Source organism: Mobula birostris, chromosome 3 (assembly GCF_030028105.1).
Source record: "Mobula birostris isolate sMobBir1 chromosome 3, sMobBir1.hap1, whole genome shotgun sequence".
NCBI classification, from domain to species: Eukaryota; Metazoa; Chordata; class Chondrichthyes; order Myliobatiformes; family Myliobatidae; genus Mobula; species Mobula birostris.
The window spans coordinates 141,810,306-141,835,756 of NC_092372.1; the positions used below are offsets into that span (position 1 = coordinate 141,810,306).

Consider the following 25,451-nt stretch of genomic DNA (forward strand, 5'->3'; position numbering starts at 1 on the left):
GTGCACGACATCCTACTTACAAATACGTTATCATTTCACCAGAGAGCTGCACACGTTGCGTCGTGCCGCCATCTTCTCCTCCCGCCTCCCACCATACATAATATGTATGTGAATTGAAATGCAAATTAATCTAATGCAGTTTCTCAGCATATTATCATTTTAGTACTAAAATAAAGATATTTGCTAAATGGAACACCAGATTACTATTAATATGATTTACTTTGCTAGAGTTATGTTTTGATTCTAATACCTCAGATTAATAACATACCAGCTGTCAACAGTACAAAACAAATTTGCTATAACTAGATTCAGATAATATTCTTTTGTGTAATAGCAGCATTTTTTCTTGAGAGAAACCCATTTTAATGAAACACATAGTTTAAATGCTATTTTCGAGCAGAGGGATCTTTATTTCTTGGCCATGTGCTGAAGATTTAATCTGTCATTGTTCTAAAATTAAGTTGTCTTTTAATAAGGTGACTTTCTTGATGGTCAAAAGCTCACATGATGTCCTTCTTAACCGTATAATGTCCCAAAACAAATTACAGCCAATTAAGAACTTTTGAAATGTGGTCAGTGTTGTAATGTATGAACACAGCAGTTTTCATGCATTATCCCATTTGCTGTGACAAGATAATTGGTCTCTTATTGATTTGGTTATGAGATAAATATTGGCTTGGGCCCATAGAAAACAAATAGAAGCATCTCATCTGAAATTCAGTAGCAACTATCATTCTCACAATACTATGATGAAACATCAGTCCAGATTATGTACTCAATTCTCTGGAGTGGGATTTGAACCCTTAGCCCTCCATCTCAGAGTCAAGAAGGCTATCAACTGAATCCTCAACATCTAATTAAGTTGAATTAAAATAGTTAATCTGTTTTATCATGAAGTTCCTGAAGCACCTGAAATAGTATTTGTTCACAGATATCTGTTGAATATCATTACCTTTGTGTTGCCAATTATGCACTTGTTGTGTTCATTGAAATTGTTATTTCCATGTTTTTTTAAATTGTACATGTTAACTCTAATTGGTATCCCTGGAACACATTGATTGCATTGTCTGAGGCTGAGCTATGGGTGAGGTAGACGTTTGGAAGACAATGTTAATGGTTTCTATAAATATTTGGAAAACTAGGGAAATGCATTTATCATTGATGTATTATGGAACTTATAACTCAGAACATTTTCGTCTCCTTAGAACTCTGTTGGTCTTTCAACTGTCAAAATGCAGTTATATTTTCTTTACCAGCATCACTATCCTTGTGGAATTTGTTGAAAGCAAGAGGTTAGATTATTACAAAGTAGTGCATTATTTGAGCAGGAGTCCTTTTACTTATGCATGAAAAGTCCTTGCAGAAAATAACTAACTCTAGGTTTCAATGAGATCCCCACACATTCTTTTAAATTCCAGTGAGTATAAGCCCAACGCTTCCAGATGATCCTCATATGTTAACCCCCTTCATTCCCCGAATATTCCTCTTGACCCTCCTCTGGACTCTCTCCAATGACAACATATCTTTTCTGAGATACAGGGCTCAAAACTGTTGAAAATACTTCAAGTGCAGCCCGACTAGTGTATTATAAAGCTTCAGCATTATCTCCCTGTTTTTATATTCTATTCCCCTTGAAATAAATGCTAACATTGAATTTGTCTTCTTTACTACAGACTCAAGCTATGAATTAACCTTCTGGGAGTCTAGCACAAGGACTCCTAAGTCCCTTTGCACCACTGATGTTTGAATTTTCTCCCCATTTAGATAATTGTCTGCACTATTGTTCCTTTTGCCAAAATGCATTATCATACATTACTGTATTCCACCTGCCATTTTTGTTGCCCACTCTTCCAATTTGTCTAAGTCCTGCTGCAATTGTATTGCTTCCTCAGCACTACCTATCCCTCCACCTATCTTCATATCATCTGCAGACTTTGTCACAAAGCCATCAATTCCACTATCTAAATCATTGACAAACAATGTGAAAAGTAGCTGTCCCAATACTGACTACTGGAACACCACTAGTCACTGGCAGCCAATCAGAAAAGGCCCCCTTTATCCTCACTTGCTGCTTTCTGCCTGTCACCCATTCCTCTACCTGTGCCAGTGTATTTCCTGTAACTCCATAGGATTTTATCTTGTTAATCAGCCTCATGTGAGGCACCTTAGTAAATGCCTTCTGAACATCAAAGTAAATGACATCCACTGCCTCTCCTTTGTCCACCCTGCTTGTTACTTCCTTGAAGAACACTAACAGATTTGTCAGGCAAGATTTCCCTTCACAGAAACCAAGCTGACTTTGACTTATTTTATTATTAGTCTTCAAGTACCCTGAAACCTTATCCTTAACAATGGACTTCAACACTTCCCAACCACTGAGGTTAGGCTAACTGGTCTATAATTTCCTCTCTTTTGTCTTATTTCATTCTTAAACAATGGTGACATTTGCAATTTTCCAGTCAATAGACAATAGGTGCAGGAGTCGACCATTCGGCCCTTCGAGCCAGGTGCACCATTCACTGTGATCATGGCTGATCATCCACAATCAGTTCCCCGTTCCTGCCTTCTCCCCATATCCCTTGACTCCACTGTCTTGAAGAGCTCTACCTAACTCTTTCTTGAAAGCATCCAGAGAATTTGCCTCCACTGCCTTCTGAGGCAGAGTATTCCACAGATCCACAACTCTCTGGGTGAAAAAGGTTTTCCTCAACTCCATTCTAAATGGCCTACCCTTTATTCTTAAACTGTGGCCTCTGCTTCTGGGCTCCCCCAACATCGGGAACATGTTTCCTGCCTCTAGCGTGTCCAATCCCATAATAATCTTATATTTTAAAATCAGATCCCCTCTCATCCTTCTAAGTTCCAGTACATCCAAGCACAGTTGCTCCAATCCTTCAACATATGACAGTCCCTCCATCCTGGGAATTAACCTTGTGAACCTACGCTGCACTCCTTCAATAGCAAGAATATCCTTCCTCAAATTTGCAACCAAATCTGCCCACAATACTCCAGATGTGGTCTCACCAGGGTCCAGTCTTCTCGGACTATCAAGTGATCCTTGTAAGATCTTGACCAATACATCTGTTATCTCTTCAGTAACCTCTTTCCCACCTCTGGGATGTAGTCTACCTGGTCTAGGTGACATCCACCTTAGGATGTTTCAGTTTTCCTAGCACTTTTTCCTTTGTAATTGCAATGGAATTCACTGCTGCTCCCTGACACTCACGGACCTCTGACACACTGCTAGTGTCTTCCACAGTACTTATTAACTTCATCTGCCATTTCTTTGTCCCCCATTACTACCTCACCAGCATCATTTTCCAGTGGTCCAATATTAACTGTCACCTCCCTTTTATTTTTTATATAACTGAAAAAGAATCTTTCAGTATCTACTTTATGTTATTGGCTAGTTGCCTTCATATTTCATCTTTTCCATTCTTTTAACTTTTTTTAGTTGTCTTTTGTTGGATTTTTAAATCCTTCCAATCATCCAACTTCCCATTCACTTTTGCTACCTTATATGCCCTTTCCTTGGCTTTTAGGCAGTTCTTAACTTACCTTGTTAATCACAGTTAGCTAGCCTTGCCATTAGATAACTACTTCTTCTGTAGGACATATCTATCCTGTGCTTTGTGAACTACTCCAGAAACTTCAGCCTCCTCTGTTCTGCCATCATCCCCACCAGTATCCCTCTCCAATCCACCTGGGCAGGTTTCTCTCTCATGCCTCTGTAGTTCCCTTTATTCCATTGCAATACTGATATATGTGACTTATGCTTCTCCCCCTCAAACTGCAGTGTGAATTCAATCATGTTATGATCACTGCCTCCTAAGGGTTCATTTACGCTAACCTGACTAATAAAAGCTGGGTTATTACACAACAGCAAATCTAGGAAAGCCTTTCCCTGAGTAGGGTCAAGCACAAGCTGTTCTAAAAAGCTATCTTGTAGGCATTCAACAGATTCCCCCACTTGTGATCTAACACCAACCTGATTTTCCCAATCCCCTTGCATATTGAAGCCCCCATTACAGTTGTCTTATAATGTTTTTTTGACGCTTGTAGTTTCTTAACTCTGCCCACAAAGATTCGACATTTAGTTGTAAACACCAATATATTTCAATCGATCTAGGAAGCTAACAATCTTCTTTTCTCTGATCCAATATATTATTTTCATGAATTAAGTACTTCCTCATAAGTGGATGCCTTATGCAAAATCTGTTATTCTACCTTTGCTTAATCTAATTATACCTACATTATGAAGTTGACACTGTTTCTTTATTTATTGAGGTACTGCAAAGATAGGCCCTTATGGCCCTTAGAGTCACGCCACCCAGCAATCCCCTGATTTCATCCCAACCTAATCACGGGACAATTTACAATGACCAAATTAACCTTCCAATCAGTATGCCTTTGGACTGTGGGAGGAAACTGGAGGACCCTGGGGAAACCCAGGCAATCATGGGGAGAACGTACAATCTCCTTACAGGCAGCAGAGGGAATTGAACCCTGGTCACCTGTACTGTAATGCATTATGAATATTGGCCTCAGAATTCATTATGAAGTGTGTCTCCTCTGGAACTATCCTCCACAGGACATTTGTGATTCTTCTTGAAAAACCATAGGAATACTGCAGATCTAAAGAATAATTTTTCTTAATGTATTGTATTTAACAACAATTCCTTCTGAAAAGTTGTGTTCAGAAACACAGAGGGTATCTGACTATTGCACCAGTATAGCAAAAATTTGTTGCACTCCTGCTTAACTTACTCTCCCAGATATGGAAGTTTTAAAAACATTCATGTGGAAAGAATTTGCTGTTCTCATCTATAGGATATCTCAAAGAAATTAAGTCAAAAAACTACCAGTGTAAGCTCTTAATTATATAGGTAAACACATTGTACTATACCAAAATCAATAAACATATATCATAATTTAAGTACATATTTATACTTAATGCTTTTCAGTTATCAATAAAAAATAGGTAGTGAAGGGTCAATATGTATATAGATATAGTTCCCTGAATGTTGTTTACTACCATTTCAATGCCATTTCGTGGCTGATGTTGTTTTTATTGATAGTGCTTTATTCAAGCAGCAATTCGTATTGTGAGATAGTTACTTTATCAAATCCAAACTGTACAGTAATACGTCAATATTTCCAGCACTTTAACTAGTTCCATGACCCTTCTGCCTGTCTACATTCAGTTTTAGTTCCCATTGGTCGATCTTCTATGATCAAGGAATGAAAATTGATTTTTCTCCTTGTGGGAGTTCTTGCTTGTCATCAAATGCACTTTGTTCGCACTAAGATGATACTTGATTAAACTGACTTTTATAAGGCAGACATTTCTTCACCGCTAATCGATAATCTTCTGTCCCTTGGCAGAGCTTTATTTTTGTCATATGAAATAGAAGGAATCGTTGGGTTACCATTTCCCCTCACCAAGTTTGCCCCTTTATAATGTAAAGATTATTTGTTCTCTGAAAACATTTAACTTTTAGAAAATTATTCAAAAATTTGAAAATCACCAATAATATGGAATGTACATAACTTTTTGAATTACATTTTAAAACAGTTGTATAGCAGAAATCAAAGTGAGTGTGAAAGTTTCCACAGGTACTTTTCGTACTGTGAAGCACTGACTCCAGCTCAGATATTATTTTCTTATCAATGCTGACTATAAATTAGCATTTCTCAGTAGACAGGAGTAACCAGAGAAAATGTGGAGCCTAGCACATTAGCTACAGGGAATATACTGTACACCAGAATTTAGAAGCAAGTCATTGGTTTCATGAGAGATATATCAGGAAGGTAGTCAAAGATGTTGAGAAATAAAAGCACAGAGAACTTGATTAAAGGTAAGTTCTAAAGTGTAGAAAAAGAAAAGATAGTTTCTTCACAATAATAAGAACAAAGATGCCTTTCCAGAGATGTGAGTTTTTGCTCAGTGAAGTTGCTAGGCATGTGAGAATGTGGGGCATAGGAGAAATGGGGCTGATGTGACCAGATGGGTCAAATGGCTCCTTCTGTGTCATGGAATGTAAAAGTTAATAAAATAAACTTTCTTTCTTGTCAAATATGCATTGCTTTATTCCCTCATGTTCAGTTTAACGCATGTACATCTATGCTTAGTATGAGAAACCTGAAAGCAAAATTACCTGGTGAAATGTAGAAAAAGTATTCACTTTCAGAAAGTTGAAAATAACTTGTTTTTCCTTCCTTATAAAAAAGTATATTGTCAATATGTTATGTAGTGTCAATTTATCTACAGGTGTACTTCATATTGCACCATCTTGAAATTGAATCTGGGTGTAAGACTCCATCTTGTCTATGAGCCAGGATCCCAAATTTCGGCCACTGGGGGGAATAATTCTTACAGGGATTTTGGTAAGGTATACACCCCTAGTGCTAGAAAATATGTGATAGCATTGCAGTGGTGGTAGCTTTCAGAAAAATGTAGCGGTAGAAGAGCAACTCACAGGAAACTCTGCTACAGTAGTTGATGGAATGAACGGTGTGAAAAGTGAAAGGTGATCAAGTTACGTTCAGAGATGTTGCCACAACAATTCTGGGTATGGCTCTGAGGGAAGGCAGTCAGAGTAGCAGAATAAATGTGTTCGACACATACAAGGAGAACTCTATCAAGAATAGTGAAAGATTTCTACAGGGTAAAGAGACTGGTCAAGAGTTGCAAGGTATAACAGGCACGCAGATGGTGAGGCAATGGACGAGCTTCCTGACCAAAGTCAGTAATGAAAGTAGTCTCATTAGCTTCATAGTCCATGAATGGAGGAAGGCGGAGTACAGAGCAAAGCTACAGGAGAAGATTCTGTATGCAACTGTGATTGACAAATGTTACAGAATCACATCTCAAGACAGTGAGGAGGTGTCAGCTCTTCAGTGTCAACAAGAAGAAGCAGATGGCCGCCTAATTCTCCATGCTGCCCATGCTACAAGAGAGGGATACCAATCTGTAGTGATCTGCTCAGAAGTTACAGATGTCTTTATCACGTCTTTAGCATTTTGTGACAAGATTGAGGCCCCATTGTTCCAGAAGTGTGGCACTAGAACCCGTACAAGGCTTGTAGAATTCAGAAAGGTTGCTGCCACTGTTGGCATAGAGGTTTGTAGGGCTGTCTTCGAGTTGCATGCATATACAGGATGTGACGCTGTAAGCGCTCTTGCGGGCAAAGGGAAGACAAGTGTCCTAAGACTTCTGACCAGCAACAGGGAAACACAGGACACGTTCTTAGAGTTGGGTCAGGAATGGGATCTCTCCCCAGAACTGATGGACAAACTGGAGGCATTTACATGTCTCCCATATGCCCCAAAAGCATCGACCACCAAGGCCAATGAGCTCAGGTATCACCTTTTCTGTGCCAAAAAAGGTGAAATCGAAAGTCATCAACTCCCACCATGCAAGGACTGCTTAACAAAACATGCACAGCAAGCCAACTACCAGGCTGGTATATGGAGAAGATGCTTGGAGAAGGACCTACAAGTGCCAAGCCCTGTTGGCAGATGATGGAAGATGGAGAGAGAAGAGGAAGCTGAACAGTTGGTGGTGCACTGGATGGAAGGCCAGCCAGCACCCCATACCATCCTGGATCTACTGGCCTGTAGCTGTCCTAAAAAATCTTCACTCCCAAGATATATGTGTGTTGCAAATGGCCTCAGGTGTACTGACATGTGTAGAATAGCAGACTGTGAAAACCAGGCATCCACCTCAGAGAGTGTGGAAAGTTCAGATGAAGATGTGGAAGACGTGGAAGACTTGAAAAATTATTATGATTATTAACAGGTTATGAAAGTATGGAAAATAAGGTATGGAAAGCAGTCTTTGATTAAATATATTCATTTTACAACCAAATGGGGCCTAGTTTATGGCCATGTGGAACCCCACATTTGAGTTATTGTACTGTAATTCTATATGCTATGACAAAAGCTTAAGATTGTTTTGATTTGATACAACAATATGGAAAACATCATGACATTGATAAAACTCCAGAAATCTCTCCAAATGAGATTTTCTACTTTTTGTGGGGGAGGGTAACATTTTCTGCTGTACTGATGTTAGTATGGAATATATACAAAAAGTGGTTACTTATTTGAGTTCCTGAATAAACTCTTTGCAGATCCATGTGATTATCTGTGTCCTAGGGATTTTATTGATTTTTCCAAAATAAACAACAGACAAATATTTTTCTAAAAATGAAGTGATTCACTCTATTGAAATTGGACACTGTACTGCAAGTGCCACCAATGACACAGTTTTCAATGTAGGATTTTATAACAACATTTGATGAAAAGTGCTTGAACTCAGCTATCATTGTGACAAATTTCAATGTTGAGGGATCACTGACAACAAAATACCACTAGGTTGAATATATATGTTGTACTTTATATTGGCCACTTTTCAGAAATGCTTATTTTAGGGTAGTGTTATAAAATGCATGATAGCGCACATGAAGCTACCACTGGTGCAATGCTATCACATATTTTCTAACTCTAGAGATGTATAGCTTGCCAAAAATCACCATGAGCATTATTCCCCTCTGATGGTACTGACCAACCCTACTGGCTCACCACCATTCTATTTACATTCTATTTTCACGTTCTTCAGACAGAGGTGATTAATAGTATTTGAAGAGCGTAGAAGTCATGACCGATACTGAAATCTTTCATATATGACTACCCTAGCATAGTTTCTAAGTATTTTGAATAATGTATCTGTCCTACCATTCCCAATCCCTAGGATTTCTCAATGCATGTAGCAGCAAATGCAGATCAAAAACTATGCACCTCTTCCTACAGATGCTGCCTGGCCTGCTGCGTTCACCAGCAACTTTGATGTGTGTTGCTATGATTTCAATCAGTTCTTTATGTGCAAATTATACAAGAAAACAATTTAACTTGGAGAAGATCAGGGTAGAGGTGATTTGTGGATGAAATCACTATACTGCAAAAGTTGATAGGGCATTTCCAGGTACTGGTCAAAAAATTAGAAAACCATTATAGTTGAGTTTGAGCTTAAACACCCAATTGCTTCTCATATTTTGCAACCAGATTGGTATGATTTTTCAATGAACATAGAACACAGAAATTTGCAAAACATATTACAGGCCTTATGGCCCACAATGTTGTGCTAACCATGTAACCTACTCTAGAAACTGCCTAGAATTTCCCTACTGCATACCCCTCTATTTTTCTACGTTCCATGTATCTATCTAAGAGTTTCTGAAAAGACCCTATTGTATCCGCTTCCACCAAGGCTGCCGGCAGTGCATTCCATGCACCCACCACTCTCTGTGTGAAAAAGATACCCCTGACATCCCCTCTGTACCTACTTCCAAACACCTGAAAACTATGCCCCCTTGTGTTAGCCATTTCAGCCCTGATGGAAAAGCTTCTGGCCATCCACACGATCAGTGACGGTGTTCAGGGAATCAAAGGTACAGGATATGTATACAAAAAACACTCAGAGGTAAAAGATAATCTGTGATTTTAGTGAATGGTAGGCCTGCAGGAGAGTTCAAATGTTCCTTAATCTGATAAATGAATTTGAGCATTTGAGAGGCAGATCACTATGTTCTCAGTCACTGTGCCCTGGTCACTTTGTGTCTGCACAGATGAGCTTGACATCCCTTGATCTACACTGCCCAAGAGCAGACAAGGATGACTGACACATTGTCTGGGGTCCCAGCTGGAAGTAAATTGGTGATGTATTGAGGGAGGGCATCAATGTTCAGAATAAGAATTTCAGAATAGATGTATTATTATTGGCATTTAGTATGACATTTGTTGTTTGTTGTCAATACTACAGTGCAAAGACAAAAAAATCTATATACAGGTTTCCCCCGCCATCTGAAGGTAGAGCATTCCTATGAAACAGTTCGTAAGCCGAAATGTCGTAAAGCGAAGAAACAATTACCATTTATTTATATGGGAAAATTTTGTGAGCGTTCGCAGACCTAAAAATAACCTACCAAATCATGCCAAATAACACATAAAACCTAAAATAACAGTAACATATAGTAAAAGCAGAAATGATATGATAAATACACAGCCTATATAAAGTAGAAATAGTTTTCCATAATCATTGCTGAACTGTTCTCCGTAGCAAAAATCTCACGCAAGCGCTGTTGGCAAAAACATGGTGCAAGCGCTCTCCAGTAACCTTTAAGCTATGAAGCTGCCAAATCATACCAAATAACACGTAAAAATACACAGCCGATATAAAGTAGAAATAATGTATGTACAGTGTAGTATCACTTACCTGAATCGGGAAGATAGCTTGCTGAGCACACTGATGATGGTGTGTTAGACTGAGTCGTCACAGGTTGGGGTGGTGCAGTAGCCCCCACCCTCCAGGCTGCCCACCCGATACATTGCCGTGAAGCATGCAGGGGTCCAGCGGTAGCCGGGAGGCACACAGCTCATCTTTAAGAGAAAAGCCGAAACAAACATGCTAATTAATTAGGTGCTGCCCGGCACGTGGTTGTCAGCCCAGACCAGTGCCAATTGCCGATTGCATCGCCTTTGATCTGGGCCGACAGTTACGTGTCGGCGGCAGCTAATTAATTAGCATGTTTATTTCGGCTTTTTTCTTAAAGATGTGCTGTGTGCCTCCCGGCTGCTGTTGCATTCTCCACAAATCAGTATCTGTCTGTGGCCTGGGGTTTGGGGTGGTGGGACACTGGGGTGTCAACTCGTCATCGTCTGTTTCCATTAGAGCAGGCAGCTCATCTCCTATGAATGCCCGCCTCGATGTCGAAGGTCAGGGTTCGTCGTCTGCTGTGGCTGATGTGGAAGGCTTGCTTGACTGCTGAGCCTCGCGCATTTTTCTATCACACAGTTCTTTAATAACGACTCAAACCATCCTGCAAATATCCCCTAAACCAACGTACCCTTTCAAAATTAAAGTCGTACTTTATCATTACTCTTTCGGTTTCGATTGTTATCCTTTTTTCTTCCAGTTGCATCAGCTCTTTATCTATCAGTTCTTGGTCATGGGATGCCAAAACCTCTTCAACATCATGTTCGTCAGCTTCCACAAGCCAAACTCACTTAGTCCTTACTTCGTTCACCACAATCGAAACGCTTAATTATGTCTAGTTTTCTGCTAAGTGTAACACCCTTACAAGCTCTTTTAGGCTTTTCCGATACCATAGCACTCATCTTGCAAACGGCTGCTCACAGGCTCGTGTTAAAGCAATGCTGTTTCGAATCCGGGGGAGAGCGGCTGCTCGGGGCACGCGCTGCCTTTTATCACGCACTGATTTTTTATCACGCGCTGCTTTTTTTTCATAACAGTGAAAACACCCTCTGAAAGTGAAAACAGGGTACTAATGTAGGTCTTTCGTAACAGTGAGGTTGCGTAAAGCGAACATTTGAAAAGCGGGGGACACCTGTATTACAAAAACTTCTGGTTTAAGATGGCACTGCTGAAGGCGAGCAACTACTTACTGTTGGTTAACAAAACAAGGAGTGCAGCTAAATTCCTTACTAATAACATTACACTTTTTCTGAAAAAAAATATGGTAAATGATCACTACAAGCAATGAAGAGGCGAACGAGAATGAGTCAAGGATCAAAGCATGTGGGTGTGAGGCTAAGTCGGGGCAAGATCGAGGCATATTCGAAGAGAAGTCGCAGTGAACAGAAAGAAGCAAAGTTAGAGTGGAGGGGAGGCAGATTCAAGGCCTGGCCACCTGAACTGAGAGCAAGGTTTGATCGATCTAAGCGCCAGGCTGATTTAGAGGGGTTGGATATGGGTCAAATTGTGGCGGTGCGGTCGAGGCCCAGAGAGTATCAATGTGACAGGTCCAAGGTCTTAGAGCAGGGGTGACTCAATGATTGGACAATTTAAATGCTGGACCAGATGGATTGAAAAGGCAGGGTGTCGGAACCAAAGGTGAGGGTCGGGTTGGTTCTGCTTGCTGCTCCACAACGTTTACTCCAGTCTGTGGTGAACAATGCCTGAGTCTGTGGTCTATTCCGGCTCCTCCAGGTTCTGTATCTGCGTGCTCCACAACATTTACTCCCCTATGCGCTAAACTGAGGCTGAGGCTGCGGCCTGCTGTAGGCTTTGTTTCCAGCTCACTTCCATTTTAAATGCTATTTACTTACTTTTATTGTTTGCACAATTTCTTTCTTTTTTCCACTCTACACATTGGGTGTTGGACAGGCTATTTTTTATGGGTTCTTTTGGGTTTCTGTGTTTCGTGGCTGCCTGTAAGGAGACAAATCTCAAGGTTGTATACTGTGCACACACTTTGATAATAAAGGTATGTTGAACTTTGGAGTAGAGGGGCATGGTAGTGAACTACTGCTGCCTGTGAGGATTTGGTATATAGGTTTCCTCCTACATTCCTCAGACATATGATTTGGAATAGCAAATTGTGAGCACGCCATGTTGACCTGAGAAGTGTGGCAAAATTTGTGGGCTGCCTAGCACAATCCTTGCTGATTTGGTTTGATGAAAACAGCTCATTTCGCTGTACATTTTGATGTTTTAACTGTACACATGGCAGATAAAGCTAATTTCTTAAATAAATTAATAGCACAAAAAGGAATAATAAGGTAGTGTTAATGCACTTGTGAACAATTCAGAAATCTGATGCCAGAAAAGAAGAATCTGTTCCTGGAGCATGAAAGTGGGCCTTCAAGTTCCGGTACCTCCTCCCTCTATGTCTTTGGAATGTGGGAGGAAGCCCACACTGTCACATGGAGAACTCCTTGCAAATTGTAACAGGAATTGAACCCCAATCGCTGATCACTAGCATTGTAAAGGATTGTCATAACAGCTATACTACCATGCCACTGACATGACTTCTTCACAATTCCATCAATGTGCTGGGCCCAGGATAGATCCTCTGAACCGTTGATGCCCTGGAACATGAAGCTACCCAATGATCCACACCCAAAGTAGTTAGGAGTCACACTAGATCACACTCCCTCATACAGGATCCACCTTCAAAATGTTGCATAGAAACTAAAATCCAGAATAGCCATGATCAGGAAGATAGCAGGAACCAAATGAGGTGCTGAGCAGTCAGTCTTATAAACATCTAGCATAGCACCAAGTTTCTCCGTCGCCGAATATTGCACACCCACCTGGCAGAGAAGTTCTCACAGCAACGTCATCAGTACACACTTCCATACTTCTATGAGAATAATCTCAGGAGCTCGAAGATCCACACCTGTCCAATGGCTCTCAACAATGAGCGGAGTAGCACCCCCAGAGATATGTAGAAGAGCAGCTTCAGCAAAATTCTACAAGCATATCCAAAATATGCCCAACAACATTTCAGTTTGTAAACTCATCAAAAAAAAAACACTCCTTCAACTTCCGTTCTCAGATCCCAAGGACCTTTCTACATCTTGAAAAACCTTGACTCCTGTGATGAACACACAATGGCACGAATACTGGCAACCCCCCCCCCCCCACCCCGGCAGAGATCTGATCGATGACCCCACCTCGCTCCTCCCAGGATTTACTACAGCTGCCAGGAAAAACTGGACATGTGCAAATAGACACAGAAGTCAATGTGCCAAAACAGTGCAAACACTACACCGATGGGGCACCCAACAAACCCCAGCTTGCCCCTGTGGTGCCCCAACCCAGGACGTCCTCCACCAGGTCTAAAGATGCCCTCTCACCAAGATACAAGACGGCTTTGCCACAGTCCATCGATGCGGTCAAGAGCTGGAGGAGCGGCTTGACAAAAACTAATTACAAGTATGAAGCGAAAAACAGCTGCCATACGAAACAACAGTAACAATAGATGTAAGTGCCACCAGGTAATAGTCATTGAGGCAGCTCATTCTGCCCTTCTTATGCATCATAATGATTGCTGCCCTTTTGAAGCAGATGGGAACCTCAGACCGCAGTAGTGTTCTAAATCTTTAAAGGATGTGTTTAGCTGATGGTGCAATCCCATGACACTCAGATACCACCATTGTTTCAACCTGTATACCCCAAGCTAAGTTGGATGATAGATTCCTACCCACAAGTGTCTGGTATTCTTCATTCTTCATAGAGGTTTGTAATTCTCTGTACAATCTTATCTGATCTCTGTTTCCATTGAAGAGAGGCATAAATGCAGGGGTGGGTGGAATACACTTGCTCTTGTAGAAGAAGAGCTCCTATCTTCCATAATGGTGTTACTAATCTTTTCAATATGTATCTTTTTGAATCATTTTTTTTGTCTGAGCAGTGGAGGGGATAAAATGTCAATGGTGGGACGTATTGTGGGAGAGGTGAAGGCCATGAATTGTATTTTAAAAAATTGAGTATATTTTCTTTTTTTCTGCATGCACATTCTAAGTAAGTATAAAGGGTAGCACTGGTATTGGCCCCAACCTTGCTTTGATATTTCTGGTAGGATTATGAAATGTCAACCTAGCCTGCTTTATACTTCTGAGATTTTCACTCCTGGCTGACAGTATCCTAGTCTCCTCCAGCCAGAATCTTCTAATTCTGCTGGTGCTCACAGTCTCCCATCAACCTTGCTCCACCCCCACTCTGATTGATAGAACGACACCCCAGGCATCTATTTCTTGAATCAAGAGCTATTTAGCTATGTGAATATGGAAGCTTTCCATCCTCCATAACAGCTATAATGCGTTTTGCCACTGATTGGCTGTCTTGGCGAGAAGGCTTGTAAGTGGATAAGTTTTTCTTTCATTGTACAAAACTGATTTTCAGCAGTTACAATATGCTAAATTGAGTGTGATCCCATTAGATCCCATTATAATGTTTCATTATGGATGTTAATTGCCTTAATGGAACTTTAATTGTTGTTTCAGCAAATTTCATGTTTTTTTTGTAGGACTAAATTACATTAAACTTAAAGGAAATTCAGAAGGGCAAAGATAGATAAAATCCAATTTCTTGGCTTTTACCATAAAACCGTAAGAATCAGTAGCAGAATGAGACCATTTGGCCCATTGAGTCTAGCCCTAAGTACACCCAATAACATCGCCTCCACAGCCACATCCTTACCTCCTTTCTAAGTGAACATTCTGAGGTTGTGCTCTCTGGTCCAAGACTCCCTCACTATAGGAAACATCCTCTCCAAATCCACTCTTTCGAGGCTGTTCAACATTAAACAGGTTTCAATGAGATCCCCACTCATTCTTCTAAATTCCAGCAAGTACAGGACTAGAGCCATCAAACACTGCTCATATGATAAACCTTTCATTCCTGGAGTCATTTTCATGAACCTCCTTTGAATCCTCTCCAAAGTCAGCACATCCTTTCTTAGATAAGGGGCTCAAAACTGCTCACAATACTCCAAGTTGAAGGCCTCACCAGTGCCTTATAACTCATCATGCTTGTTTGTATATTCTGAAACACTCAAAATGAAAGCTGACATTGTCCTTGCCTTTTTCAGCACTGACTCTGCTGCAAATTACCCTTTATAAATCCTGTACAAGGACTCCTAAGTCTGTTTGCACCTTGGATTTTTAAAGTTTTTCCCAGTTTAGATCTATGCCTTTATTCCTCCTATTAAAAATGCATGACCATACATTTCCTGTCACTGTATTCCATTTGCAGCCTCCCTGCTTCCTCAACATAACCTGCCTCTCCACCTCTCTTTGTATTGTCCACAAACCTGGCCGCAAAACCATCAGTTCCATCATCCATATAATTGACATACAATATATAAAGAAGACATCCAAACACCAATCCCTGCGAAGCACTACTAGTCACTGGCAGCCAATCAGAAAAGGCTCCCTTTATACCCGCTCTTTGCCTCCTGCCAATCAGCCAATGTTCTATCCATACTCAAATCTTTCCTGTAATACCTTGGGCTCGTAGCTTGTTAGGCAACCTCGTGTGGCACCTTATCAAAGGCTTTCTGAAAATCCAAGTACACAATATCCACCGATTCTCCTTTGTCTATCCTGCTTGTTATTTCTTCAAAGATTCCAACAGATTTTTCAGGCAAGATTTTCCCTCATGGAAACCATGTTTGCTTTGGCCTTTTTTTATCATGTGCTTTCAAATACCCTGAAACCTCATCCTTAACAATCAACTCCAACCACTAAGGTCAGAATAACTGGCCTAGAAGTTCCTTTCTTCTGCCTCCCTCCCTTCTTGAAGAGTGGAATGACATTTGCAATTTTTCAGTCCTCCGAAACATTAGCAGAACCTACTAATTCCTGGAAGAGAATCTCCTACCACACACTTAAAATACTTCATTGCTTCCAAATCTTGATATATTTCTTGTACACAATAAGGACAAACCCTGAGGCTTCTCAGGATTTCCTCAAAATCTCAGGACTTCTCAGTGTCCTTACCAGGATGAGGAACATGTGAAATATTGCAACGCTGTAGAAAATCTTATTGTTATGAATAACCTGATCAACTTGATGACATCAGCTAACTCAACGCATGTTAGCACAGCTGTAAGGGAGTTCCTATTGTTTTCAAGCAAAGATATAACTGTAAACATTTATCGCTGCTCCCTGGCTCCATTTGTCTTGAATTCAAAAGAAAGCTTCCAATGAGAGTAACGTTAAATTCAGCTTTAGCCCATTGTTTATTTTCGTTAATTTACCTGTAGTTCAAGGACTTCAACTGAGTTTCTGTACATGACAGTCAAGTTAAAGGAAGTTCAATTATATTCTCTTTTGTTGAATATTTTATGAGAATATAATAGGCTTTTGACATCTGACTTTACATTTCAGGATTGCAAAATACTTTAAGCATTATTTAACAAGCCCATTCAGAGGCACTATTTCAATGAAGCACACTTTTGAATATCTTTTATTTAAATACCTTGGGAAAGAGGAAATACCATTGTTTTATTAGAATAAACATTTAGCAGCCGTCCAATTGTTAAAATATTGAAATTAAAATATGTTTCCTTCTATTTAATTTTCAAATAAAGGGCATGTGTCTGACAGGGATTGATATAATAATTTATAATCATAAATCTGAAACATTACAAGACACTGATGGTGAATTTTTTTTCACTCAATACTGTATTTTTTCTACCTCTCACTGTACTTCAGAAAACTCTGATCTCAAACCTCCACTGCCTTGCAGCTATACCCACTCACGGGTAAGGCTTTGGGAGTAAACCCCGAGCTGGAATTTCGGGGGGAATAACCAATTTCCCCCGGGATCAATAAAGTATGGACTATGACTATGAGTCCCTAAGGCAGTCCTACGTTGAGTTCAATGATGACTAGTGACTCCTGTGACGTGTCTAGTGCCAAACTGTATCGATCTCTGCCATTCCTATGGATTCTTCATCTGTGTGGAGAGAGGGCGCCTGCTGCGTGGGCAACAGCTTGCTCTCCACATTATACTACTCATATACTGGCTTGTGTATCACGTAAATAGATGGCACACAGCATCCATGGTTGACCCCTACCAATGGAGGGCTTCAAGCTGTACTTAACTTCCTTTACTATTTAAAAACTGTTTTAAATTCTATCTAAGTTGAATGCAAAAGGTGTTTTAAATTGTAGGTTGAATACAAGATTGGATTTATTCTTTCTAAGTTTCATTGGGGTGATGAAAATCGGTCTGTTATTGTCTAGTCATCACCCAAGCTTTTAAAAGAGAATGACCCACCGATCTGTTGCCTGGGCTTTTGATTTCAACTCCACTTTACAAGTAAAGATTTCATCAGTATCCATCGTTCAGCATCTTTTCTACATTATATTAATGCAGAACTTACCGGGGCTCAGGAAATCACAATACACTTTACAGTCAGTGAAGAACTTTGATGCATAATCATCATTTTAATTCAAATATGGAAGCCGAGGCAAGTAAAACAAAGGTGTGCGGAAGAAAACATGACTGAGACTGCAAAGTTATTGTCCTGTGGAACCATTGTGAAATGGAGCTGTAATAAAATTGGAAACACAAGAAATTCCACAGATTCTGGAAATCCAAAGCAGCACACACAAAATGCTGGAGGAACTCAGCAGGTCAGGCAGCATCGATGGAACTGAGTGAACAGTCGACGTTTTGGACCAAGACTCTTCTTTAAGTCTGGAAAGGAGGGGGAAGACGCCAGAATAAAAGGTGAGGGAGTGGAAGAAGGATAGCTGGAAAATGATAGGTGAAGCCAGAAGGGAGGGAAAGGTAAACGGCTGGAGATTAAAAGATTGGAAAGGAAAGGAAAGTAGACCATAGGAGAAAGGGAAGGAAGAGGGGCATTGTGGGGAGGTGATAGGCAGGTGAGAAGAGCTAACAGGACAAAGTGTGGAATAGTGGAATAGTGGAAGAGGGAGAGGAAGGGAAAAAGTTTTTACCAGGAGGAGAAATTGATATTCATGTAATCAAGTTGGAGGCTGCCCAGATTAGATATAAGGTGTTGCTCCTCCATCCTGAGGGAGGCCTCATTGTGGCACAAGAGGAGGCCGTGGACGGACATGCCAGAATGGGAATAGGAATCGGAATTAACATGTTGGACTACTGGGACATTCCACTTTTAGCAGATGGAGCGGAGACGCTCATTGAAACTGTCCCCCAATTTATGATGTGCCTTGTCAATGTCAAGGAGGCCACATCAGGAGCACTGGATACAATAGATGACCCCAGCAGATTCAAAGGTGAAATATGGCCTCACCTGGAAGGACTGTTTGGGGCTCTGATTTGAGGGGAGGGAGGAGGTAAATGGGCAGGTGTAGCACTTTGGCTGCTTTCAAGTGATAAGTGTTGGGAGGGAAATTAGTAAGGAGAGATGAAAGGACAAGTGAATCACAGGGAGTGGTCCCTTCAGAAACTGGAAATTATTTTGAGATAAAGATGTGTTTGGTGTTAGGATCCCTTTGGAGATGGCTGAAGTTGCGGAGAACAATGTGTTGGATGCAGAAGCTGATGGGGTGGTAGCTGAGAACAAGAGGACCTTGTAATGTATGGATCTATTTCTGTTAGAGCAATGTCTCTCCCGCCTTATGACTACATATTGATCTGTTGTCTGCCCATGTGCATTGAGTTCTCTCCCTCCCCTCTCTCTCTCTCTCCCTCCCCCTCTCTCTCTCTCCCTCTCCCTCCCCCCCTCTCCCTACCCCCCTTCTCTCTCTTCTCTCCAATGTGAATATACCAGTTAAAGCCATCTCCCACATCCTTGCTTTTATTTAATTGATATGTAGTTGAGCACAGACGCAACAGAACACTGTCACTGTTAAGGTGGCGGCTAGATGGGATAAGTGTGGATATCTGGGAAATGGAGGAGATGTGGGTGAGGGCAGCATCAATGGTGGAAGGGAAACTACAATCTTCGAAGGAAAAGGACATCTCTGATGTCGTGGAAAGGAAAATCTCAACTTGGGAACAGATGCGGCGGAGACGAAGGAACGGAGAAAAGGGAATAGCATTTTTAAGGGAGATAAGATGGGAAGATAGCTGTAGGAATTAGCAGATTTATAAATGATGTTCATTGAGTTTTTGCCAGAGATGGTTAGAGAGCTCAAGAAAGGGGGTGTGGGTGAGGTGCCATCAATTTTACAAATGGATTTAAGAGCAAGATGGAAGTTGGAGGCAAAGTTGATAAAATTGTTGAGCTCAGCATGGTGCATGAAGCAGCCCCAATGCAGTTATCAATGTAGCAGAGGAAGAATCAGGGAGCATTACCAGGGAAGACATGGAACATGAACTAATGAAAAGGCAGGAATAGCTGGAGCCCACATGGGTGCCCCCTCCCCTGATAAAATTGGTTCTATCAATGAGAAGAGTCATCTTTCCCTCTGTGTCACAAGGATATAAATTAATTTGAGATAGGCCATAATAGCAATGTGCTTATTGAATAATTTATGGATGAGACATTCAATCCTGTAAAATTCTACCTGCCATGCCAATTTTCTAAAATCTCAAATAGTTTGCACATTCTTTTTCTTTATGTTATTTATGCATTTTTAAGGATCAGGGCATCGGTGGCAAGATCAGCAATTATTGCCCTTCCTTAATTACCTTTAATAAGATAATGACTGCATTTTTGAACTGCTGCAGTACTTCAGCTGTAGGCAGGCTCACAGTGCTGTTGAACAGGGAGTCCGTTATTTAGACTCGGCATCAATGAAAATCTGGTGATAAGTTTGGGAATCGGGGCATCATTGAAAGTCTGGTGATATGTTTCAGAATCAGGGCATCAGTGAAAGTCTAGTGATGTATTTCTGAATCAGTGCGATGGTGATTTGGAGTGGAACAGGTGGGATATAGTGCTGCACTTATCATAGCAGTGATAGAGGTTGCAGGTTTTGGCCGTGTCATCGGATTTGTCTGTTTGATTAAATAGAATGCATTTATAGATGGTGCCAGCAATAACTATTTAGATGGACCATTAAAGATAAGAAAAATAAAAGTCACTTGACTTCAGAGCACTTAGCACAAATTCCAATCTAACACTTTCGTTCTGTATTGAGGACATATTGCACAGTTGATCGTTCTGAGTTGTGGATGAGACTTCATACTGCTGTCTCCATCTGCCCTCTCAATGGAGCCAGAAAATTGAAGATTATGGACGTTATTCCATACAACCATAGAAACTACAGCACAGAAACAGGCCCTTTGGCCCTTCTTGGCTGTGCCGAACCATTTTCTGCCTAGTCCCACTGACCTGCACACGGACCATATCCCTCCATACACCTCCCATCCATGTATCTGTCCAATTTATTCTTAAATGTTAAAAAAGAACCCGCATTTACCACCTCGTCTGGCAGCTCATTCCATACTCCCACCACTCTCTGTGTGAAGAAGCCCCCCCTAATGTTCCCTTTAAACTATTCCCCCATCACCCTTAACCCATGTCCTCTGGTTTATTTCTCCCCTTGCCTCAGTGGAAAAAGCCTGCTTGCATTCACTCTATCTATACCCATCATAATTTTATATACCTCTATCAAATCTCCCCTCATTCTTCTACGCTCCAGGGAATAAAGTCCTAACCTATTCAACCTTTCTCTGTAACTGAGTTTCTCAAGTTCCGGCAACATCCTTGTAAACCTTCTCTGCACTCTTTCAATCTTATTTATATCTTTCCTGTAATTTGGTGACCAAAACTGAACACAATACTCCAGATTCAGCCTCACCAATGCCTTATACAACCTCATCATAACATTCCAGCTCTTATACTCAATACTTCGATTAATAAAGGCCAATGTACCAAAAGCTCTCTTTACAACCCTATCTACCTGTGACGACACTTTTAGGGAATTTTGTATCTGTATTCCCAGATCCCTCTGTTCCACTGCACTCCTTGAGTGCCTTACCATTAACCCTGTATGTTCTACGTTGGTTTGTCCTTCCAACGTTCAATACCTCACACTTGTCAGTATTAAACTCCATCTGCCATTTTTCAGCCCATTTTTCCAGATGGTCCAAGTCCCTCTGCAGGCTCTGAAAACCTTCCTCACTGTCTAATACACCTCCAATCTTTGTATCATCAGCAAACTTGCTGATCCAATTTACCACATTATCATCCATGTCATTAATATAGATGACAAATAACAATGGACCCAGCACTGATCCCTGTGGCACACCACTAGTCACAGGCCTCCACTGAGCGAAGCAATTTTCTACCACCGCTCTCTGGCTTCTTCCATCGAGCCAATGTCCAATCCAATTTACCACCTCTCCATGTATAACTAGCGACTGAATTTTCCTAACTAACCTCCCATGTGGGACCTTGTCAAAGGCCTTACTGAAGTCCATGTAGACAATATCCACTGCCTTCCCTTCATCCACTTTCCTGGTAACCTCCTCGAAAAACTCCAATAGATTGGTCAAACATGACCTACCACGCACAAAGCCATGTTGACTCTTCCTAATAAGCCCCTGTCTATCCAAACGCTTGTAGATTCTGTCTCTTAGTACTCCCTCCAATAACTTACCTACTACTGACGTTAACCTCACCGGCCTATAATTTCCCGGATTACTTTTCGATCCTTTTTTAAACAACGGAACAACATGAGCCACTCTCCAATCCTCCGGCACTTCACCCGTAGACAGCGACATTTTAAATATTTCTGCCAGGGCCCCCGCAATTTCAACACTAGTCAGCTTCAAGGTCCGAGGGAACACCCTGTCAGGTCCCGGGGATTTATTCACTTTAATTTTCTTCAAGACAGCAAGCACCTCCTCCTTTTCAATCTGTACAGTTTCCATGGTCTCACTACTTGATTCCCTCAATTCCATAGATTTCATGCCAGCTTCCTTAGTAAATACAGACGCAAAAAACCTATTTAAGATCTCCCCCATTTCCTTTGGATCCGCACAAAGCCGACCACTCTGATCTTCAAGAGGACCAATTTTATCCCTTACAATCCTTTTGCTCTTAATATACTTGTAAAAGCTCTTTGGATTATCCTTCACTTTGATGGCCAAGGCAACCTCATGTCTTCTTTTTGCCCTCCTGATTTCTTTCTTAAGTATTTTCTTGCACTTCTTATACTCCTCAAGCACCTGATTTACCCTCTGTTTCCTATACATTTCATACAACTCCCTCTTCTTCTTTATCAGAGTTGCAATATCCCTTGAGAACCAAGGTTCCTTATTCCTCTTCAATTTGCCTTTAATCCTGACAGGAACATACAAACTCTGCACTCTCAAAATTTCCCCTTTGAAGGCTTCCCACTTACCAATCACATCTTTGCCAGAGAACAACCTGTCCCAATCCACGCTTTTTAGATCCTTTCTCATTTCTTCAAATTTGGCCTTCTTCCAGTTCAGAACCTCAACCCTAGGATCAGATCTATCCTTGTCCGTGATCAAATTGAAACTAATGGCGTTATGATCACTGGAACCAAAGTGCTCCCCTACACAGACTTCCGTCACTTGCCCTAATTCGTTTCCTAACAGGAGATCCAATATTGCATCCCCTCTAGTTGGTCCCTCTATATACTGATTTAGAAAACTTTCCTGAACACATTTTACAAACTTTAAACCATCTAGACCCCTAACAGTATGGGAGTCCCAATCAATGTATGGAAAATTAAAATCCCCTACCATCACAACTTTATGTTTCCTGTAGTTGCCTGCTATCTCTCTGCAGATTTGCTCTTCCAAGTCTCGCTAACTATTGGGTGGTCTGTAATACAATCCCACTAATGTGGCCATACCTTTCCTGTTTCTCAGCTCCACTCTTAAGGACTCAGTAGACAAGCCCTCTAATCTGTCCTGCCTGAGCACTGCTGTAATATTTTCCCTAACAAGCAATGCTACTCCCCCACCTTTCATTCCTCTGCCTCGATCACATCTGAAACATCAGAACCCTGGAATATTAAGCTGCCAGTCCTGCCCCTCCTGTAGCCAAGTTTCACTAATTGCTACAACATCATAATTCCACGTGTCAATCCACGCCCTCAACTCATCTGCCTTCCCCGCAATACTCCTAGCATTGAAATATATACACCTCAGAAGATTTTTACCACCACTCACAACCTTTCTATCAGCGGATTTGCTTAAACTTTCAATATCATTTATTTTCACCCCAGCCACACTGTCAGCTCTGGCACTCTGGTTCCCATCCCCCTGCAAATCTAGTTTAAAGCCTCCCCAATAGCACTAACAAACCTCCCTGAAAGGATATTGGTCCCCCTGTGGTTCAAGTGTAACCCGTCTCTCTTGTACAGGTCCCTCCTGCCCCAGAAGAGGTCCCAATGATCCTGAAATCTGAAACCCTGCCCCCTACACCAGTTCCTCATCCATTTGTTCCTCCTCCAGAGCATCCTATTCCTACCCTCACTGGCACCTAGCACAGGTAGCAATCCTGAGATTACCACCCTTGAGGTCCTGCTTTTCAACTTCCTACCAAGCTCTCTACACTCACTGTCCAGGACCTCTTCACTCTTCCTTGCTATGTCATTGGTGCCTATGTGCACCACGGCATCTGGCTGGTCACCTGTTATTCTGGCCAAAATATATCCCAACTAATATTACTAATAAAAATATTATCTTGATTACATTGTTATTTATGCCCCTTCTGTGAAACGTCTCTGTCATGTTGCCCATATTATAACAGTAATATGATTTCAGAGATCTTCATTGATTGTGAAGGGTTTTGGCATTCTTAAATGTGCTATTTAATCACAATTTCTTAATTTTATTTCTTGAGCAGGTGACATTTTTACCATAAATAAAGATGCTGCCAACATTAGCTAAGATTTTAATTTTAGAAATCCCCATCATCATAATAGCACTATTTAGATGTCTATAGATGGAAATTGTGATTTTAGTTGACTTTGGAGATTGCAACTGTGTATGAAATTTACAATCTACCTATTGATTTTAAAATAACACTAGAATATCCTATAACTATGGTAAATAGTACATTTTCTTTTAACCTTCCATAATGTTTACATCTTGAATCAAGTGAATTCTGATTTACTTTCAATGGAGATTGTTGATTTTATTTTGTGTGATTTCTTCTTTCCCTAGGAGAAGTTGTAGACAGGAATTTCTGTGGAAAAGCTACATACCCAGTGCCAGCATCATGTGAGGTATCTTGCCCAAGAGATTGTGTCCTTAGTAAATGGTCAGAGTGGTCATCATGTTCATATACTTGCTCTGGGAAAACAACAGATGGTAAACAGATGCGAGCACGTTCAATTCTGGCATATGCGGATGAAGGTAGGATTTATAATCAGTGAGGCCTGTCAAGATCTCATTACTCTAATCGTAAAAAAGAATAAAGTCTAAAATAATAACCAGTTTTATATGTGTATATTCAAACAATTTTGTTATCTTTTTAAAGTTTAATTATGGGGTTTCAGTCTGTTGACTGGGGTGCACTGCTGTTAGTAATAAGGAATAGATCTTCAGGGATTTGTGCAATTAGCAGATGTTCCAGCTTCACCAACTGTACTTTTTGTTCAGCTTAATCCTAAAAATCCTGCAATTAATATACATTAGATTATTAATGTAATTACACATGTAAAAGGAATGCCTTGTTAATTAGCATTCATTATCCAAGTCATCTTATCATTCTATAGGCTTGATGAGGCTGACCCAAGGTATTTTTCATGCTACAAATGTCAATGAATGTGCTTTGGTGCCCACATCATGCTTAACAGAAGGAGCTTACTGATATTTTGTCCCAGGCCTATTGTAATCTATTACATGTGAATGATTTGTATTATTTCCTTCATGCAGGGATTTGAAATTGATTGGGTAGATATGTGTTCTTCAGATGGTATAAACTAGAATTCACAACTTTCAGTAATAAAACCATGAAATACCTGGTCAACAATAGACTATTAAACATGAAAGTGTTCTGAGAAATTCACCGCCTAATCACGTTTTAATACTGTTTTCTCCTTTTTTAAAAAATAGTAATTCACTCACTGAAAAATCATACGTAGCTTTTCACAAAAACATTTGAAATTAAAGCCATGCACAAACACTCTGCGTTATTTACAAAATAGACATAATAAGGACTACCATGTCTTATACAAAGAAGAGGTATTGTATAAATATATGTTACTAGATC

At 40.6% G+C, this 25,451-nt stretch overlaps 1 protein-coding gene across 1 annotated transcript in view; it reads left to right on the forward strand.

Moving 5' to 3' along the window:
• LOC140195299 (thrombospondin type-1 domain-containing protein 7A-like) overlaps positions 1–25,451 on the forward strand; it is a 430,342-nt gene that overhangs the window by 273,944 nt on the left and 130,947 nt on the right. The window contains exon 7 of the mRNA XM_072253392.1: positions 24,401–24,592. Coding sequence (XP_072109493.1) covers positions 24,401–24,592 — 192 coding nt within the window. The remainder of the gene's footprint in view (positions 1–24,400; positions 24,593–25,451) is intronic.